This window comes from Diabrotica undecimpunctata, chromosome 2 (genome assembly GCF_040954645.1).
Source record: "Diabrotica undecimpunctata isolate CICGRU chromosome 2, icDiaUnde3, whole genome shotgun sequence".
Classification (NCBI taxonomy): domain Eukaryota; kingdom Metazoa; phylum Arthropoda; class Insecta; order Coleoptera; family Chrysomelidae; genus Diabrotica; species Diabrotica undecimpunctata.
Window position 1 is genome coordinate 12,499,714 of NC_092804.1, and position 22,148 is coordinate 12,521,861.

General features: G+C 35.7%; 1 protein-coding gene across 1 annotated transcript in view; it reads right to left on the bottom strand.

Annotated features, from left to right (window-relative positions):
• Positions 1-22,148, bottom strand: part of LOC140434198 (uncharacterized) — a 68,655-nt gene that overhangs the window by 40,896 nt on the left and 5,611 nt on the right. The window contains exons 2-3 of the mRNA XM_072522282.1: positions 14,527-14,887; positions 7,746-8,568 (exon numbers count right to left, since the gene is read on the bottom strand). Coding sequence (XP_072378383.1) covers positions 7,746-8,568; positions 14,527-14,887 — 1,184 coding nt within the window. The remainder of the gene's footprint in view (positions 1-7,745; positions 8,569-14,526; positions 14,888-22,148) is intronic.

The window sequence follows — 22,148 nt, forward strand, 5'->3', positions numbered from 1 at the left end:
TCTGCTTGCTCAAAAAGTATGTTGTCGCATTTCCGGTGGTTACTAACCTTGTACCTCCTCAGGCGGCCTGAGTAAACAGATAGTTTTTGTTTTAATGTGTCCAGGCATTGTTGAGGTGTGTTGTTTTCTGGATCATGTCGTGAGTGTCTTAGAGTGTTAAACAATATTTCTTCAGCTCTTTTGATGATTTTTCTACTTCTTACTCCTCTTATGTATTCTGTTATTTGTCCAATGTCCCTACGCAGTAATTCAATCTTCCCCAGCAGTCGTTTTTCCCAGGGTGCTATTCTGTTACCAGTCCTTCCGATGTTGGTACCCCGTCGTGTTCTGATCTTAATGCCCATAACATTAGCAATTGCTGTTGCCGCACAGTAAATCAGCATATGCAAATATTCTAATGTGTGGGCTTCTGTGATATAATTGGGTAGGACTTCAGTATTCACAATTTGTAACAGCGCTCCTAGTTTCTTAGAGGAGTTTATTTTTGGTAGCGGTGGTCTGCTAAGTGGGTTTGTTCCACTAAACTCTTGTACAGCGCGTGCCATCTCGTTTACCAGACTATCGTGCAACTCGTTATTGTCCTGCTGTGTATTATTAGGTTGAGTTTCTTGTACGAGAAGCTCAGGAATCTGCTCGTTGGGGACTTCATTAGGGACTTGGTCTGCAACTTGCTCTTGGTTATGGATCTCCTGTTCAATTTCGCTTCTGATGATGTCGCGTCTAGTCTCTGGGATAAGATTGTTTCTTAAAATTACCTGGTATTGGTCTGCTACTCTTTGTTCAGATACTTGAATTTCTGGGTATTCCCTGCAAAATTCGGCATACAGTTGTTGTCGATAGCCGATCGTTTCTTGACCGAGGTTTGTCACCTTATAATAAAAGCGCAAAATATTTTCGTTTATGGACACAGTCCATTTCATGCGCTGCCTCGGTCGTCCCGCTTGAGTGAGCGCCGGCTGATGTTCCAGCGCAGCACCTTCAGCGGGTGGAGCTCTTGTTGTTGTTTGGCTCATTTGTGGTTCTTCTTGTTGTTGGGCTGTAGCTGATTGTATGACAGGGGCCCGCCTCCTCAACACCCTGCCACCGACGTCCCGCATGCTGTCACGTCCAGCGCCGGCTCCAGACGTGCCCTGGCGATCCCCAGGCAGCGACCCTAAACATAAATCAATAATCTCCATTTTCATGGGTGTGCATTTTATACCTACTGCCAGGTGTCAGTTTTTGTTCCACGGCAGGTATCCCTGCTACCCTCTGGGTATCGGTTCTAAGAATACCCAGAGAGCATCCCCCATTCGCAGGGGGCCGCGCCTGATAGAAGAACTGACAAAAACTCCTACAGGTTATTATTATTATTATTATTATTATTATTATTATTATTATCCAGATTTAGCCATACGGCTCACACTCCCTCTAAGGGGAAAATTCACTCATCCCAGATACCTACGGTATCAAAAGGATTGAGCTCTGGTGGGACTCTTTCCGTGTTATCGAGCCCTAGGTGACTTGGTATGCTGGAGTATCTCCCAGAAATTTTCGTACACACCTAGACGTTGAGAGTAGTACAGCTTTCTGGATGGTCTTGTAGAGATGTTCATTCAGACCTAGCCTTTTTATGTTTTCTAGGAGGTTCTCTGGAATGACTCCAGTAGTAGAGAGAATAATAGGTATTGTCTGCGTACTTTCCATTCTCCACTGTCTTCGTATTTGAATTTCCAGATCCCTGTATTTGGCGATTTTTTCGTTCTGTTTAACACGAAGATTATTGTTGTTGGGTATCGCCACATCAATTAATGTTGTTTGTCTCTTTAGTTTATTAACAAGTATGAGATCCGGTCTATTATGTGCCACTGTTTGATCTGTGAGCACAGTGCGGTCCCAGTATAGCTTGTAGTTGTCATTCTCAAGTATACTCTCAGGAACGTATTGATAATATGGAAGATGGTTTTTTTGAAGAAGTCCCAGTTTGATAGCTATCTCTTGATGAATGATCTTTCCTACTGAGTCGTGCCGTTCCTTATATTCAGTTGCAGCAAATGCCTGACATCCCCCGGTAAGATGTTGGATGGTTTCCTGAGCTTGACACCCATATCGGCATTTGTCATTTTTGACCTGAGGGTCTTTGACGATATATTTTAGGTAATTTTTAGTTGGTATAACCTGATTCTGAATGGCCAGTAGTGAACCTCCTGTTTCAGGGAACATCTTTCCTGATGTCAGCCAATAGTTCGACGCTATATTGTCGACATGGTCTTGACTGACCTCATTGGGATGTCGCCCGTGCAGAGGTTTACCCATCCAGGTGCGCATTTTTTCGTCCTTGGTAAGATGGCTTATGCGCATTTCTGGTTCCCTCAGTTTGATCGGTGTTGTATCATCTACTGCGCAAATCGCGCGATGTAGAGTAGATGTCTCAGCCTGCACCTGAAAATAAGTTCTTAAATTAGTAATTTGTTTTTCTAGTTGCTCACTTATATCCATAAGTCCTCGTCCTCCTAAATACCGCGGTAATGTCATTCTTTCTAGTGCACTTCGAGGATGGTGTTTTTGTGCCTTTGTGAGATGTGTTCGTACTTTTCGCTGAAGATTTTCTATATCGGTTTTTGTCCACTTAATAATACCAAATGAGTAGCTAAGCGCGGAATATGCGTAGGTGTTTAGTGCCTTAAACAAATTTTTACTGTTAAGGTGTGAACGAAGCAGCTGTTTTACCCTTCGTATAAACTCAGTAGTTATCTCAGTTTTCATTTGCTTATGGTCAATCTTCCGCGCTTGCTTTATTCCGAGGTATTTATACATATCATTTTCACCCATGGCCTCGATGTTCTGGCCGTTTTGCATATCGAATCCGCCGGGCTGAACCTTTCCTTTGATTATATTTAAGACACGGCACTTGTCAAGACCGAAGTGCATACTAATATCATTAGAGAAATTTTCTACTGTTTTTAGCATCTGATCCAGGTGGCTTCGAGTGGAAGCTAGTAGTTTTAAATCATCCATATACAATAGATGATTAAGCTTTGCAACAACAGTGGTGTTATTTTTGATGCTAAAACCTGTGTCAGTTGAGTTCAGTATCTGGGATAGGGGGTTCATCGCTAGACAAAACCACAGTGGGCTCAACGAATCTCCTTGAAATAGGCCTCGGTTGATTGCAATATTTTCAGTTTCGATATTGTTTTCACCAGGTATTTTGAGGTGAATTTTTGTCTTCCAATCTGACATTATATGTTTTAAAAAGGTCACTATGTTATCATCGACTTTATATATTTTTAATATATCTATAAGCCATTCATGTGGCACTGAATCAAACGCTTTCTTGTAGTCGATGAAAGCAGTAAAGAGATTCCGTTTTTTGCTGTATGCTTGGTTAGAAATGACAGAGTCGATGATAAGTTGTTCTTTGCAGCCCATGGAACCCTTAGCGCATCCTTTCTGTTGTGGCTCTATGATATTGTTTAGAGCACAGTGTTGGTTGATACGCCGGGCTACACAGGATGTGACCAATTTATACAGAGTTGGAAGACAAGTAATTGGGCGGTACTTGGTTGGATCTTGGGTGTTATTTTGATCTTTGGGAATTAAATAAGTTGTTCCCTGGGTTAGGAAAGATGGTATTTCCTGCGGATTAGAAATAGTGTTATTAATTACTGCTGATAGGCACTCATGAATACTCCAGAACTTTTTAAGCCAGAAGTTCTGAACGCCATCTGGTCCAGGAGATTTCCAGTTATGAAGCTCTTTAATAATATTTGAAACTTCTTCAGTGGTGAAGGGTTCGTAGGGAGCAGTAACGTAGTGTTGGCAGTTGTGCGCCGTATCTTCGATCCATCCAGCATTGGTGTTAAGAGCGGCTGGTGTGGAAAGTTGATTTCCCCAAAACTCATGGATTTCTTCTCGGCTTGGGTAAGATTTATTGGCACTTTCTGCAGTAGAATTGAGTTTCCGATAGAACGCCTTCTCGGCATTTTCAAAAAGCGTATTGTCAGATTTTCGTTTGTTACTAATTTTGTATCTCCTTAGTCGGCCTGAGTAAACGGAAAGCTTTTGTTTTAATGTATCCAGGCACTGTTGTGCTGTGTTGTTTTCTGGATTATATTGTGAGTGTCTTGCGGTGGTTAGCATTATTTCTTCAGCTCTTCTGATTACTTTTCTACTTGTTGTTCCTCGAACATATTCCGTGATTTGACCAATGTCCCTACGTAATGATTCAATTTTCGTTAGCAGCCGTTTTTCCCAAGGTGCAACTCTGTTATCTGTCCCTCCGATATTAGTACCCCGTCGTGTTCTGGTCTTAATGCCCATAACATTAGCAATTGCTGTTGCTGCACAGTAAATCAGCGTGTGCATATATTCCAATGTATGGGCTTCTACGACATAATTGGGCAGAACTTCAGTGTTCACAATTTGTAACAGCACTCCTAGTTTCTTACAAGAGTTTACTCTTGGTAGCGGTGGTCTGCTAAGTGGGTTTGTTCCATTAAACTCTTGTACGGCGCGTGCCATTTCGTTAACTAGGCTATCGCGCAACTCCTTCTCCTGCTGTGTATTATCAGGTTGAGTTTCTTGTTCTTGTATGACAACCTCAGGAATTGGCTCTTGTATTTCGTTAAGGGCTTGATTTCCAACTACCTCTTGATTATGAATCTCCCGTTCGATTTCGCTTCTGATGGTATTGCGTCTAGTCTCTGGGATGAGATTATTTCTGATAATTACCCGGTATTGATCTGCTACTCGTTGTTCAGATACTTGGATTTCTGGGTACTCTCTGCAAAATTCGGCATACAGATTTTGTCGATAGCCGATCGTTTCTTGACCGAGGTTTGTCACCTTATAATAAAAGCGCAAAATATTTTCATTCATGGACACAGTCCATTTCATGCGCTGCCTCGGTCGTCCCGCTTGAGTGAGCGCCGGCTGATGTTCCAGCGCAGCACCTTCAGCGAGCGGAGCTCTTGTTGTTGTTTGGCTCGCTTGTGGTTGTTGTTCTTGTTGTTGTTGGGCTGTAGCTGATTGTATGACAGGGGCCCGCCTCCTCAACACCCTGCCACCGACGTCCCGCATGCTGTCACGTCCAGCGCCGGCTCCAGACGTGCCCTGGCGATCCCCAGGCAGCGGCCCTAAACATAAATTATTATACTCCATTATCATGGGTGTGCATTTTATACCTACTGCCAGGTGTCAGTTTTTGTTCCACGGCAGGTATCCCTGCTACCCTCTGGGTATCTGCGCTACGAATACCCAGAGAGCATCCCCCATTCGCAGGGGGCCGCGCCTGATAGAAGAACTGACAAAAAACTCCCACAGGTTATTATTATTATTATTATTATTATTATTATTATTATAACACACGCATCACAGTTCCTAATTCATTTATGAAATTACTAGATTCGGATCAAACTATAACGTTACTCAGATTTTTTCGCATATATATATATATATATATATATATATATATATATATATATATATATATATATATATATTTATATATATATATATATATATATACAATAGCACTAAAGGCCTTAGAGGCCCAAGGCTTAAAAAGTTTGTTCTTTCTTCATTTTCGCTTTCATTTATGTACTGAGATCTTCTCTGGCCCGATATGTGATTTTTCTCCATTCCTTCTTGTTATTCATTTTTATTTTCTGGCCTTCTAGTCCAATTTCTTCCATATCTTTTTCTACCTCCTGATTCCATCTATTTTTTGTCCCTTTTCTCTTTTTTTCTCTAAAGTTATAGTGTAGTTTAGTAGCCTATTTGGAGTCCTCGTGTTTGGCATCCTTTCTAGGACCTCGAGATGACCTCGCCATCTTAGTCTCTGTGCCTTTATGACTCCTATTATGTTAGGTTGATTATATAATTTCTTTAACTCATCATTTGATCTTCTTATCCATAAACCGTCCCTTATTATTCCTCCATATATCTTCCTTAGGATTTTCCTTTCCCATATCTCCAGTAAATTTTGTTCATTTTTTGTCATTGTCCATGTCACACTGCAGTATGTTACTATTGGTTGTATAGTTGTTTTGTATAACTGTATTTTTGCCTTTCTTGATAAAAACTTGCTTTTCAACATTCCACTAAGAGCATGTACACTTCTATTGCCTGCCATTATACTAGCTTGTATTTCTTCTTTAATGTTAGGTTTACGTGATATTATTGTACCTAGGTATGTAAATCTTTCTACCATTTCGAATTCGTATGTTGATCTTTATTCTACTTCTACTTTAAACTTTCGTCCATCCCTGAACTGATCATCTGTCCACTGCATACATTTTGTTTTAGTTTCATTTATGTAAAGTCCTATTTTCTTTGCTGCTTTTACTATTCTCTGTACTATCTCCTGTAGCTCTTTTTTTCCTCTTGCCAGCAACACTATATTATCCGCAAATGCCAAAACTTGGTGTCTTTTATGATATAGGAGTCCTTCTCTATTGATTTTCGCTTCTCGCATTATTTTTTCTAGGCATAAATTGAAGAGTAATGATGACAAAGGATCGCCCTGCCTTAATCCTTCGTTTACTATAAATTTGTCCGATGCATGATTGTTTACTTTGACTCTGTTTTCTGTATTCTCTAAAGTACGCAGTATCATGTTACGCAACTTTCTGCTAACTCCCAGTTCCTCAAGGGTCTCTTTTAATTCCTTCCTTTTTATTCTATCGTATGCTTGCTGGAAGTCGATGAACAGCGCTATCGTTGGTAAGTTGTGTTCATAGCTTTCTGCTTGTAATTCTCTGATTATGAATACTTGGTCCGTTGTGCTTCTCCCTCGTCTAAATCCGCACTGATATTCGCCTATTACATTTTCAACTTCTTTTTCTAGCTTATCTTTTATGGATTTTGATAGGATTTTATATACGGTATTTAGTAACGCTACTCCTTTGTAATTACTGCATTCTGTTTTGTCTCCTTTTTTGTGTAATGGGCAAATAATGGCTTCCTTCCAATCTTCTGGTATTCGTTCTTTTATCCATATCTCCTTTATTATCTTGTATATCCAATTATTTAGCAGTTTTCCACCATATTTCATCATCTCTGCTGTTATGTTATCGCTTCCAGGGGATTTGTTGTTTTTCAAATTTTTTATGATTTCCTCGATTTGTTCTTTGCTGGTGAATTATCTTCTATGTCTTCTAAGTGTTCGATTCTTGCTTCTGCTTCCATACATTCTCTTTGGTTTGACTTATTACTACCATTTAGTAATTCATCAAAATACTCTTTCCATCTTTAGACTATTTCTGCTTCCCCCCTTATATTATTTCCTGCTTTGTTTTTAACGGATATGGGTTTTTGTTGGAAACCTTTTTTTTTCATTTCTAGCACCTTGATATAGGTTTTTTATTTTTTTATTTCTGTAATTATCTTCTATTTCTTTTAGCTTATTTTCTATGTGTTTTCTCTTCTTTTCTCTCAGCGCCCTCTTTACTTTTTGTCTTTGCTGCCTATATCTATTCTTTGTCTTTGTTGTTTCTTTCGTGATCATTTTCATCCTTCTTAGTTCTATTTCTTTTTGACACTCTATGTCGAACCAGTCTTTCCCCTTTTTATTCTCTTGTTTATTACATTCTTTTGCTGCTTTGTTCATTATTTGCTTTATGTTTTCCCATTTGTTCTCAGTTTGCTCTCAGATTTTTTCGCATGCTATAATTTAAATCTATATTCCATTCCCCCACTTAAGAAGGTACAAGTTGCTGAAAACTGTTACCCTGTAATAATAATTTAATTAATTAAATACTTACGGTAAGAAATAAACGTTAGATTTTCTCACTTCCAGGTCTGGATACAAAAATCCTTCACACCAATAGTGTCCAGGTCCATCCAGGTCCAGAAACGTAAAAATATTATTATTATTTTTTGTAATATCTAATCTTTTTACTATTAAATCTTCGGCTGCATCGGTAAAACAAAACAACAAAGGTTCCTCCACAGTATCTTTTTGCTTCCAGTAAGCAGCATTGGTAACCGATACAGTAAATATAGAAGATACATTATTATAGCTTAAAACCAAAGAATCATTGAGAAAAGGAGGAAATATCTCGAAAAGACTACATTTATTATCAAATTTGTTTTCCCTCAATACCCATCCATCAGAAGACATGGCACCATATGCAAAATTTGTACCAAATTCTGTATTAGGTGACCAGTTGGTGTATTCAATAGATACATTAGAGTAGGTCCAAAAATATTGATTGTCTTTTCTTTCTAATCCTATGTCACAAACTTCATCTAGAGATGTGTAAAGCAGATTTTGGTATGGCATCTGCAACTCAATTTTATTTCCGTCTGGTTGATATTGTTTACAGAAACATACTGATTCGGGAGAGTAGGTACTCTGTTTACAATTCAGGCCCAAAGTCTGTGTGCAAAATGATTTTGTTCTATCTGATAAAGTTCTGTAGGCACATATAGCTGTATGTATTTCGTCACATGGTACAGCTTTTACATATTGTGGTTTAGTCAAAATTAAACAATGATTATCTAAAAGCAGTTCATCGAAAGAAATGTTAAAACTGCTTAAAGGTGTTTTATAAAGTTCGGACTGCTCGTTCCAGTAGAACAAACCTACAATAAAATAGATACTAAATTCTTTATAAATGCAAAAAAAACAGTATTAAAGTTATAACAGTAAGGAGATTTGAAGGCAAATAACACAGCTATACATACACACCACAGATGCCGTCGCCGCTTGGATTTCCAAGCAATCCAGAGATTTTTTTATTTTCATTTCGCTTGATATACCATATTTACCAGCTCATATTCGTTTTTTCTTCCCTGATTATATGCTTTCTTAAGATCAATAAATATGATATGAGCATTTGTTCCTTTTAAATAAGTGACGGATTCGACCGTTACTTGTTGAAAGTGCATGTATTTTTACTATTCGTCAACAATTTATAGTCTTCAACTGAATAAGTTGAGGAGGGATGAGCTGTTTGTCTCGTCTCAAGTTCAATTAAATTTAACTATATCTGTATTTTTTAATTTACTAGGTTTCATAGATTTCTGATATTGAAAGCCGGCCCTGTTGTGTTCTATTATACGTTTGTTAAAGGTTTTACCGGTTTGTCCGATGTATGTTTTTGGGCAGTTACCACATGTAAATTTGTATACGTATATGTTGTCATTATTGGGCAGTACACTTCATTGGTATAAATACATGTGTAAATCTATAAATGTATATAGAGAATAAAATACAGAATGTGAGTAAAAGTTTTACAGTCTGAACAAAATTGTCTTGATTATATATTTACAAAAATAACTATTTGTAATATTCATTGAAGATAACATTTATCTGAACTAAAAATATGAACTAAAAATTCCTGTCCAACATATATACCAGTGGTCGGGGAAATGGGGCAAATTTCCCCAAATGGGATAAAAATGAAATTTTTGAGGGTAAAAACGAAACTTTTGTGAGTAAAAAGTATATATTTTTAATTTGCTATTTTCCAAACCTGTTAGTATTTTTTTTACTTAAACAATTTAGTGACATATGCAGGCCACGCCTTCTCACTCCCCTCCACTAGAGTTTTCTAGAGTTACATCTTTGCGAACTAAAGCTCAGTCCCGGCACAGAATAATAAACAATCAGATATCAGAATGCCCACTCTGCTTGTCAAGATAAGTACGCGCATTTTGTTCGCGCAGACAGAAACAACCATGTTTTAAACGGAACCAGTGCTGTTCAGTGAAATTTTATGTTGTGTGCATAGAAAAATTAACCCGGTTTAATTTATTTACGGCATCCAAAGACATAATATGCAATATTTTATTCACACTTTTAATTGAAGAATAGATTAAATTATTTCAAATTTACTAAATTATTAATTTCTAAAAATTTAAATTACAGTTCTGTCGTAGCTTGTCACAAATTTCTCAATCCGAGTCTATGTTTCCGTTTAAGATATGGCGATCGCTTGCTGACACACTTTAAAGGTGGCATCTGAGAGTGGGTATTCTGATTGTTATTTATTCTGTGGCACCGACCCGGCTACCTGCTCAGGTTCAGTCCGTGCCATGCCGTCAAGATACAAATACATTGACGAGTCAGAGAAGGCCACCATTTTATCATTAACGATCGATATATCGATCAAGGTAAGCCGCAATTTAAAAATTTAATTTAAATATTTTACAACTATTATCTCCTTAAGATGGCAGCAAATAGAACATACCAAGACGAATTCCTTAATAGCGGTTTTACACAAATAGAACAAATAGAAGACAATGGTACAATGAAACCACAGTGTGTAGTATGTATGAAGGTACTGTTTTCAGAATCTTTCAAAAAAAGTCAATTGAAGAAATATTTAGATAATTTGCATTCACACTTGTCTTCCAAACCGCGAGAATACTTTGCAAATTTAGAAATCTCTGTTAAAAGACAAAGATTGAATAGCAACTTGCTTGGTGCATTTGATCAGCGTTCAGCATCAAGGGCTAGCTTTGAAGTAACCTAGTTGATTGCTCGAAATAAAAAACCATACACTATTGGTAAAGATTTGGTTAAACCAGCTGCTGTAAAAATGGCAGAGATTATGTGTGGTTAAAAAGAAGCGAAGAAACTGAATTCAGTGCCCTTGTCTGCGAGAATTGTGAAAGAACGAATTTCTATATTAGCAGAAAATGTGAAGGAACAGGTTATTGTTGCATTAAAACAGGCTAAATATTTTGCTATTCAGCTTGATGAGACAACTGATTTTAGTAGCAACGCACAGCTAATGCTATATGTTCGCTACAAAGGTGCAGATAATTTTGAAGATGAATTGCTGTTTTGTTTTCCTCTCGAGTTGAGATCTAGTGGAATTGATCTCTACAATAAAGTAAATGAATACTTCAAAGCGCAAAGTTTAAAATGCTATGCTTGCTCATATTAATGGTTTTTCGGCTTTCGTAAAAAAAATAACCCAAATATTGAAGTTACTCACTGCATAATCCATAGCCAGGCCCTTATGGTCAAATATTTAAGCATTAAACACGCGGCTATTTCGTGAATTATGTCAGGACGGTGAAGCTGAATATACGGACCTACTTTATTATACAGAAGTAAGGTGGCTTTCTCGCGGAAATGTACTAAATCGAGTATGGACTCTCAAAACTAAAGTCGAAATTTTTATGGTTGATCAAAAAAATATTCTCGTAGATAAGTTTAAAAACTCTTCCTGGGTTGCATATCTCGCATATTTAGCGGACTTTTTTGAGGGTATGAATATAATAAACAAAGAATTGCAAGGAAAGAATATTAATATCATTTCAGCAAGAGAAATAGTGTCAGCGTTTGGATTAAAGCTGCAATATTCAAGACAGAAAGTAGAACAGAACAAGATAGCTTCTTTTTCAAGGTTAGTTTTGTTCAGATCTTGATACACGTACTGTCAGTTGGATTGTAGATCCTTTTAAATGTGAAATTGCTATTATATAACTGTATACTATATATACTTAACTGTATATTATTTCCGTTATGTATTACTAGGTACTACATTGATAAATTGAATAAATGATGATGTTATTGTTGTCTTTTTAAAATTATCATGGGGCTATAATAGAAAAGAAGCTAAAAAGAGGCGAGGTTTTTTTTGCTCTTCTCGATGGGGTAATATTAACTTACACAAAAATATTTTGGGGTTATGATTAAAAAAGTTCCCCGACCGCTGATATATCCTCCTGAGACCTGATGTCCAATTAAATGGACATTTACGTTTTATATATTTTTTTGGAAAGAACTAAATTTACAGCGCCGAGTCCCACGGTCCATCGTAGTGTATATACAAGTGACCCTGACAACAGCGCGCCGTATTACTGTGACCACATTATAACTTAGTTAACCTGTTAATCTCAAGTGACAAAAATGGCGGGCAGTTATAGAAAAACAATTGATGGTAAGTAGCTAATTTTATTAGATTATTAACCTAAATGTTGCTTAGTCTAATAACTTAGGATAGTATAAATGCATTCATGCGATGTAGTTGTCTTATCAAACCATTTTTAAATTGTTTTTTATCTAAAACGGGGATGTCCTTTTTTATGGACGTCAGGTCCTTAGGCATACATAAAATATTATATTAGACTTTTTTGTTTCAGCTGTGTTTGGTAATAAAAAATATTTAAGACCCGAAGTTGACATTGAAAGACTTCTTGAATGCCTGGAAAATTCAGATATAGACGTTTCAGATTCTGAAAACTCTGATGACGGCTTTGATCCAAATGAAGAATCGTATCAGCCTCAGCAATCAGATTCGGCCCAACATACAGATGATGAACAAGATACAGAAATGTCATCCGAAGATGAATTAGATAACGTGCCACTCAGTGAACGAAAAAAAAAAGGAGAACCGAAATACATGTGGAAAGTTGAAAACTATGTCGGTATGTATTTTGATGATTCAGATTTTGAGAATATTTGTAATTGTACAAATATTAAATTTTTGCAAGAAAAAGGAAAACCTTTGAACGTTACTCTAACGGAGGTGAAAGAATTTTTTGGAATATCTATTCTAATGTCCTGTCTGAATTATCCACAAAGTAGAATGTTTTGGGCTAAGACAACAAAAGTCAACAGCATTGCACAAGCCATGACTCGTGATAGATATTTTCAAATCAGGAGCAACTTAAAAGTAGTTATTGACACTGATGTGCCTCAAGATCAAAGAAATGCTGACAAATTATTTAAGATCCGGCCTTTAGTTGACAGAATACGAAGAGGTTGCTTGACACTTCCAAGATACAATGAGGTTGCTGTGGACGAACAAATGATACCTTTTACGGGCGTGTGTAACATGAAACAATTTGTTCGAGGTAAACCTAACCCAGAAGGATTAAAAAATTTTGTCTGTGCCACTCCCAAAGGATTAATATTAGACTTCGATATTTATCAAAGGAAAAATACATTTCTGCAGAATGATGATGATGTTAAGAAGTTAGGTGTTGGTCCATCCACAGTTATTAAGTTATCTACAACGTTATTAGAAGGAACGCATGTGTTCATCGATAGATATTTCACCACCTTACCTTTACTTGAGTACATGTTAAACAAAAATATTTTTTTAAATGGTACAATAATGAGATCCAGAATACCCAAAGCAGTTCATGTAACATCGGATAAGGTGATGACTCGATTGGGTCGTGGTTCATCTGTGCAGGATGTAAGAGCTGATGGAAAAATTAACATAGTTCAATGGTATGATATGAAATCAGTTATGCTAGCGTCAACTGCATTGCAAATAGAACCTTCAGATGAATGTAAGCGGTGGTCAAAAAAGGACTACCGATATATTGAGGTACCTAGACCAAACATAACCAATAAACAATACCTTGGCTGTTGGATTAATTGCAAGCTGGACCCAGAACAAGAAATTAAAGCGAGAATTGCTCAAGCTAGGGATAGTTTCTTTAAGATGCGCGTTCTATTCTGCGATACACATATAAATATTAAATTGAGATTAAAACGAGGGCATTTGAAATGTGGGTGTACCGTAGAATTTTAAAAATTCCTTGGACAGCACGAAAAACAAATGAAGAAGTACTAGCTAGACTCAATTTAGAAAAAGAACTATTGAGAACAGTCAAAAGAAGAAAAACCAGTTATTTAGGGCATTTGTTGCGCAACGAGAAATACTACATCCCTCAGTTGATAATAAAAGGCAAAATAGAAGGAAAGCGAGGAATTGGAAGAAAAAAATTGTCCTGGTTACGTAATATCAGAAACTGGACAGGACTTGGATTTGAGGAACTCTTAAGAACAGCTGAAGATAGACAAACGTTTGCCACCATAACCGCTAACCTCCATTGATGGAGACGGCACTTGAAGAAGAAGACCAAACATTGTTAAAAAGTATAATGAATGCATAGGGGGAATAGATTTAATTGACAGGATGATAAGTTATTATAGAATGGGAGCTAGAAGTAAAAAATGGACAGTCAAAACCATTTTTCACTTATTTGATCTTGCGATTGCCAATTCTTGGATTCTATACAGAGATGACCATAAGCAACTTGGTGATGCTAATAAAACCGTAATGAAGTTCCTGGAATTTAAAATAGCTGTTTCCGAGTTGCTCCTTAAAGACAACATTTCTGAAAATTCTGATTTTGGGAACACTTCAACATTAGTAACTAGAAACAGTTCCAATCCTAGACCATCACTTCAAACTTCTACTAAAAGAAAGATACAACACATTCCTGCAATGGCATCCGAGTTAAAAAATTCTGTTAGATGCAAGCTTCCAGGTTGCAAGGGTAAAACAAAAGTTTATTGTGAATCATGTGACATATTTTTATGTTTAACGTGAAATAACAATTGCTTTAAACAGTTTCATTTATAATAATTTTGTATTGATGCGATCCTGATGTCCTTTTGAATGGAAATAATTTTTTTCATATTTAACAACAAAATAAAAATTTAGAAAAATTTACATGTGTTTTTATAATCAACATCATACGAATTTTATTATTTAATCAAAAAAAAAAAAACAAAAAGAATCAGCTCAGGTCTCAGGAGGATATATCAATACAAGTAAATATTACCTTTTCCATATGTTCCGTCTTCTCTGTTGATTGGTAACCAAAAGGGATATTGAACCGTTTCAATATATTCTGCATATTCGTCATAAGCCAAAGTTTCCGCAAATGGGCAATTCGGAGGATAAGTCGTAGCTATTTTAAATATACAAATGTTGTCTATTCCAACAAATGCGTCCGGACAAGGATTTATTATGTCTTGTTGGAGTGAATAACATTTCGGAGATTCATCCCATATAGAGTTTTCCCCACAACATCTTTTTGATATTTCTAAATTTGTATTGAGGCATATGGGCTGAGATGTGGAGCAAGATGATTCTTCTGTGTCAGGCCAATATAAATCTTCATCGACTTTTGAAGGGCAGGACTGTAAAAAATTCGACAATAAAAAGTTAGACAAAAAAGTTGACAAAACGTACAATAAAACGTAGCGTAAATACCGGTTTTTATTACATTAATTTTCGTAAATAAAAGCCGCAAAGTGAAAAGAAATAATATTGTAATAGTTTAAAATAAGTTATAGGTGTTATAAAACTACTTGCCAATTGTAGAAGTCTAACAATTTAATCTCTTTTGCTTTTTTTATTATAGACATAACAAATAAAAACTATCGGTAGGCGGACAAGCACACCAACACATTTTCGGCTGTAATAATAATCGTAATAAATTATATATCTTGACAGTTAGAAATTTTAATTATGTGTTAGACAAAAGCTTCTGACAGAAAAATGTATTACAGAAACAATAACACATCATTATTTTATAAGATAAATAAATAAAAATATTTGAATATTTGAATAAAATAAAAAAATCATTAATATCTTTTACTTTCCTCGTAATTATTTTTAATTAATTATTTTTTGAGGTTAAGTCTGATTAGGTTAATTCTTAAAAACAGGTTTCTATTTGTTTTTTTTTTAATTAAAAGAACACCTTGCACGACATCATCGATATTTAGTAATAACTTATTACTAATTTTAACAACACCCTCTTAAAATACACCGAATATATGTTTCTTCTTCTTTATGTGCCATCTTTATGTGGCATTTTTTAATCAGAGATATCTTCTTCTCTCTGCGCCCTACTCTATTATTATGCGTTGGGTATTAAATTGGCTATACTAATTTCATTCCATCAGGTTTTTAAGCCATAACGTTCTTCTTCGACCTGGCCTGCTTCTTCCGTCTATCTTGAATTATTGTATTATTAAATATAGTATATTAATCTCTCTGGGTGATGCGTAACATGGCCAAAATATTCCAGTTTGCTATTTTTTACTGTCTGGACCACCTAATCTAACCTAACTTTTGCCATCCGCTGCAAATCATCGTTACAAACTCTATCTATCCAACTTATTCGCAGGATTCTCGATACAAATAGACTTCAAAGGCTTAAAATTTTCTTATACGTGTATTCATTGAAGTCCAACCTTCGACAACATATAAAATAATAGAGAATACATAACATCTTATTAGCCTAATTTTTATTCTTAAAGTAATATTGTTTCCACATTCCATAGAACTGCAAGATATTGCTAATAATTTCTGCTAATAATAGAATTCCGATGATGAAGAATCTCCTGAATTAGGTGGCATTGAAAGTGACTCTGAAATTGAAGATCATCTTTCGGAAGCAAGTGAAGAGGATGGTCAGTAAGTAGTTCTTCTTCTTAGGATGCCTGTCCGTTCCGAACGTTGGCGATTATTCTGGCTATGATGACTTTGTTGGTTGCTATACGGAATAGCTATGTTGAGGTCTTTCTATACCATGCTCTCAGTTTAGCAAGCCAGGATATTCTTTTTCGTCCTGGGGCCCTTTTTCCTTCAATTTTACCCTGCAAAATGCATTGGAGTGGCTCGTATCTGCCTTGATTTCTCATTATATGTCCCAAGTACTGCAGCTTACGGCCCTTCACGATGTTGACCAAATCGGCGGTTGTGTTCATCCTCCGCAGTACTTCTTCATCGGTGACTTTGTCTATCCATGGTATCTTCAGGATCCTTCTGCATAACCATAGCGCAAAAGCCTGAAGTTTTGATAGAGTTTTCACCTTCAGTGTCCACGTTTCTACTCCGTACAGAAGGACTGAGTACACATAACATTTAAGGAGCCTTATTTTTGTTTCTAGGGTGAGGTCATGGCTCTTGAACACAGAGCTCATAGTCAAGACTGCATCTTTTGCCTTTTGCAGCAAGTAGTATTAGGTGATAATGAAGAAGAATGTGTAGTTACAAGTTCTCAGATTTCAGAGTGTGTAATTTTAGAAACTAAAGATGGAATTAACTGGAAGAGTCAACCACAACCGACAGGATCTATGCGACATAATAAAAAACAAAGTGCACAAAGTACTGTTAGCCCCTGGTCAAAGTGTAGATGATCTTGTTGATTTCTTTTGTTTGTTTGTGGACGAAAAAGAGTGCCAATATTCATAATGTAGATATACTTTGGAATAAGTTTTATGGACCTACTATATTTAAAGATACATGGGGTTAAAACGATTCAAAAAATTTGCTAAGATTTGTTTGATTTGATGATAAGGACACGAGATCTGAACGAAGAAGGAATGACAAATTGGGAGCAATACGCGATGTGTGGAATCAAGTCAAACAAAACTTTCAGAAATACTATTTACCAGGAAAAAACATAACGGTAGATGAGCAACTTGTTCCGTATCGAGATAGCTGTCCTTTCAAGCAGTATATGCCTTCAAAGCCAGATAAGTATGGTATGAAAATATGGTGGGCTTGTGACTCGGAAACACAATAACCTTTAGGTGGAATACCATATACAGGAAAAAACGGAAATACAGTAGCCAAAGGTCTTGCATCTCAAGTTGTAAAGCAACTCGTTGAGCTTTATAATAATTCCAAGAGGAATGTGACTTGCGATAACTATTTCACTGATCTTGCTCTTGCACATAAATTACTTGCAAATTCACTAACTCTTGTGTGCAGAGTAAAAAAATAAGAGATTTGTTACTCGGAAATTTTTACCAAACAAGAACCGTTTAGAGAAATCTTCAATTTTAGGATTCACTGCAAAAGCATCTGTTCTTACGTTCCAAAAAAACAAATAAGTGTCCTAATCCTATCTATCATGCATCACAATGCTTACTGTGCAGATGATGTTGACAAAAACTAGATATGATACTCTATTATAATAGTACAAAATGTTGTGTCGATACGCTAGACCAAATGGTTCATAAATATATGTTTTACATTTTTTATGAATATTTTAGGCGTAGTTGGGGAGCCTCGTTTATTACTTGGACACATTTACATCCAAAATGGAACGAAAACAAAAATGAACAGTGAATATTGTTTCTTACAACGACAGCAGAACACCTAATGTTGCCTCAAATTTTGAGAAGAAAATCAAGGGAAGTACAATGGGAAACAACAGTGTATTGAAAAATGCTTACAGGAAGTTGCACCACACAATAAAAAGCAAAAACTAGAAAAACCTCCAGTTTTAACAAGGAAAAGGTGTCATATGTGCCCAACAAAAAAGGACAGGAAACAAAACCAAATTTGTGAGATATACAGTAGAAATGTGTGTAACGATCACTGTATAATTAAAAAGTATTGCCATAAAGAAAAATAAAAGACTAATTTATGGTTTTTTTATTTTTATTGTTTTTTTTAACCTCTTCTTCTTAAAGTGCCTATCCGTTCCGGATGTTGGCGATCATCACGGCTATCTTTACTTTATTTATTGCAGCGCGGAACAGTTCAGTGGTAGTCGTGTTATACCACTTTCGTAAATTTTGAAGCCAGGAAATGCGTCGTCTTCCCGGTCCTCTCTTACCTTTTACTTTCCCTTGGAGAATAAGCTGGAGAAGGCCGTAACGTTCTTGATTTCTCATTACATGTCCTAGATATTCCAACTTTTTAGTTTTGACGGTCATGAGAATTTCACATTCTTTCCCCATTCTACGCAGGACCTCCACATTAGTAACTCTGTCAACCCAGGATATACGTAAGATGCGCCTATAACACCACATTTCAAAAGCTTCGAGTCGATTCATAGATGCAACAGTCAGTGTCCATGCTTCCATTCCGTAGAGCAGAACTGTGAATATGTAGCAGTTCAATAGACGGCTATTTGTTTTTAATGATATGTCTCGACTGTTGAAAATGGTTCTCATTCGCTTCTCTGCTTTTGCTTTTATTATTCGCTGTTGAATTTCTGTTGAGTGGTCCCATTGGCTATTTAAATTGGTGCCTAGATATGTATATTGCTCGACTCTTTCGATATTCTGTTGGTTGATTGTAAGATGAGCGTTTAGTATTGGTTTTTTACTAATTGTCATAAATTTGATTTTCTTTATGTTAAGAGCTAGTCCGTATCTGTTGCTGACTTCTGTTATGCGATTTGTTAATATCTGTAAGTCATTCAGATTATCGGCAAAAACTATAGTGTCATCTGCATATCTAATGTTATTCAACCATTCACCGTTTATTAGTATTTCTTTCGCACAACCGTCTAAAGCTTCCTTAAATACCCATTCAGAATAAATGTTGAACAACAATGGAGACAAAATACAGCCCTGTCGTACTCCACGTTCTATTGCAATTTTATCAGTTAACTGGTCTTCTATTTTGATTTTGGCCGTTTGATTGTAGTAAATGTTTCTGATAATTCTAAGATCTTTGTTGTCAATTCCAATTTCTTGCATTAGAGTCATTAATTTGTCATGTTTTACTCTGTCAAATGCACTTTCTCGCATTGGGTTTTTTTGGAAGATTTACAAAAGTTGACACTAACCACTCTTGGGGAACCACGCCGGTACCATATATACCGTTAAATATATTTGTCAACCATTTTATGCCATCATAGTCCATAAGTTTTAAGAATTCTGAGTGAAAATTATCAGGGCCTACTGCTTTACCATCTTTGGTGCTTTTGATGGCATATTTTACTTCTTCGACTGTAAATGGTGGTCCAGATTCGCAATTGGTGTTTGTTGTAATACCAGTGTTACTTCGTATATCTTCAAAAGTTTTTTCTACGTATTTAATCCAAATATCTCTTTTATGCTCTATTTCCAGTACTATGTTTCCCTGATTATCTGTCAGGAATCCAGTGTTCTTGTGTTTATATAAGCCTGCCGCTTCTTTAATCTTTTTATGGAGGTTAAATGAATCATGTTTTTGTTGTAATGACTCTATCTCTGTACACTTCGAGCTAAACCAATTTTCTTTTGCTATTTTAATAGCCCTTTTTATTTCGTTATTTATGTTGTTGTAGTAATTCTTATTATCTTTAGCGTTTCTTCTGTCTTCCATCATACATAGAATCTCCCCCGTCATCCATTCCTTTTTATTTGTTCTTTCAGATTTTAAGTATTTCTCTGTTTAACCTAATATTTAATATTAATTTAATTTGTCGTTTCAATTTTGATATTCTAGTTGGAAATAAGCTAATCTTGTACTCGTAGCTTAGTTTCAACTAAAATAGTAAATTGATATGACAAAGTATTAATTGGTAAAAGTAAAATAATAATATTCTTCTGACTTACGCGTTTTATTTATTTTGTAAAGATTGTTTTTGTCGGTAATTTATACATGAGCTTCTAATTACCATAATCTTTTCTCAGACGGGTTTTCACACAATAATGAAAGGCAACAATACCGTAATCTTTTTCCAGAGTATGCGTAAACATCAACCTCTATTTTCAAATAAAATGGTTTGGTAGATTTACAAAAGTTTTTATTTATTTATTAATTAAGTCTTAAGTTGGCTCCAAATGTTTATTACTTGTGCATAAATATTTTTTCTACAAAAGTTTTCTAGCATTTCATTATTTTGTGCAATTTGTGCAAATCCTTCAGGTAGATGGCACCCTCGAGGTAGACCGCATACTATAGCATTACTTTTTTTTTAATCTAGACAATTTAAATTTAACTGTAATAAAAAATCAAAAAAGAATATTAGAAATATATGGGTAAATATGAATAGTACCTTCAAGAACAGTGGTGGGCCCAACTGACCCGAGTTTACTTAAGTAAAATGTGTTGCCCGGATAAGGGTTAAGACCGGTTTTCACGCTACGTTTTATTGTCGGGCATACAAAACGTACGACAAAATATACGTTTTGTCCATTGTATACACACTACGTGTTTTCTCTTCCGCTTTCTAACTCAGATCCAATCCAGAGTCTTGAGTTGTGTGAAATTTTGTTTAGTGAATCTTTTTGAGACATTTTGTTTATTATAGAGGACACACTGCTGTTTGCTTTTATTTTTTTAATTATACCGATACAACGACTGACGGGCAAAGAGATAAAAATAAAAAAGTCAAGAGGGTCCAGGGAGTGTCTTTTGAAAAGAAGCCAATATTCCCACGTCTCGTTACTTAAAAAATGAGGCAAAATCGATATTGGTCTGATGACTGTTTTGTAAATTCTACCTTTAATTTCTTTCCCGATATTTATATTCCTCCATATTGTTACAATTACATATCTGCATCTGTTTGCTCTATTTACTTCATCTTTCACCTATGATTCAAGCTTTCCGTAACTAGACGGTGTGATACCCAGATATTGAAACTCCATCACTTGTTCTATTATCTGTCCCTCAAGCGTCTATTTACATCTTAATAGTTCTGCTACTATAACCATGCCTTTGGTTACTGTATCCATAATTGTATCTAATTTATACATCTTATCTCGTAATATACCTTTGCCAACGACACTGGAATAAGAGCATTGAACGAATATCCATTAGAAACGTCAAGAAAACTAAAGAACCTTAATTTTCGTTTAAATTGGCTTCACAAGTAAAAGATTACAGTAAACACTAATAAATCTGCACAGATAACTTTTACAACCAGACATAACTTGTGTCATCAATTCATAAGTAACAATTAATACATCCCAATAAAGAATTAAGTCAAATATTTCGATCTTAACACAACAAATGAACTGGCACATTTTCAAAAACAAAATATTCACTAGAGAACAAGCTAAAAAAAAATACAAAATCGTGAGCATGGAATTGAGGGAATGTGCAAAACTTTCAAATACAAAAATTTTATAAACAAAGCAGATCAAAACAATGAGGATGATGGCAGATGCTCCTTGGTATGTCTCTAATCAAACTCTTCATGATGACTTGAGAACACAGTTCATAAAAGACACTATACACTATTATATAATTAAATACAGAAATGAACGGCAATGAACTAACAAACGCCCTTGCCAAATCCCCAGCAACAATTATAAGACTAAAGAGACAGTGACCAAAAGATCTGGTGAGAATCTGTTAGATTTGGTTAGTTGAATCGGCACATGCCGGCAAAAACCACAAGCTATCATCATAAACCAATTTATTTAATGATTAGAATGTAACGAGTAGTTTGTAAATAAACAGTTTAATAAAAAAACGTTTGAGGGAATCCTATGTTAACAGTAAATGCAGCGAGCAACGGGAGGTTGCATTTGTAAAAAATATTTGCATTTGAATATTTATTTAACGCAATTACTTCAACAAACATTATGTATATTGTTTTGTTTTATTTTAATATGATGTTGTATCTCTAAATTGATAAAAATGACTAATTTCCTATTTAAAGTAAAATGATTCCAAAATAAGTACCTGCTAATGTGATTCGTCCTAATCAAAACC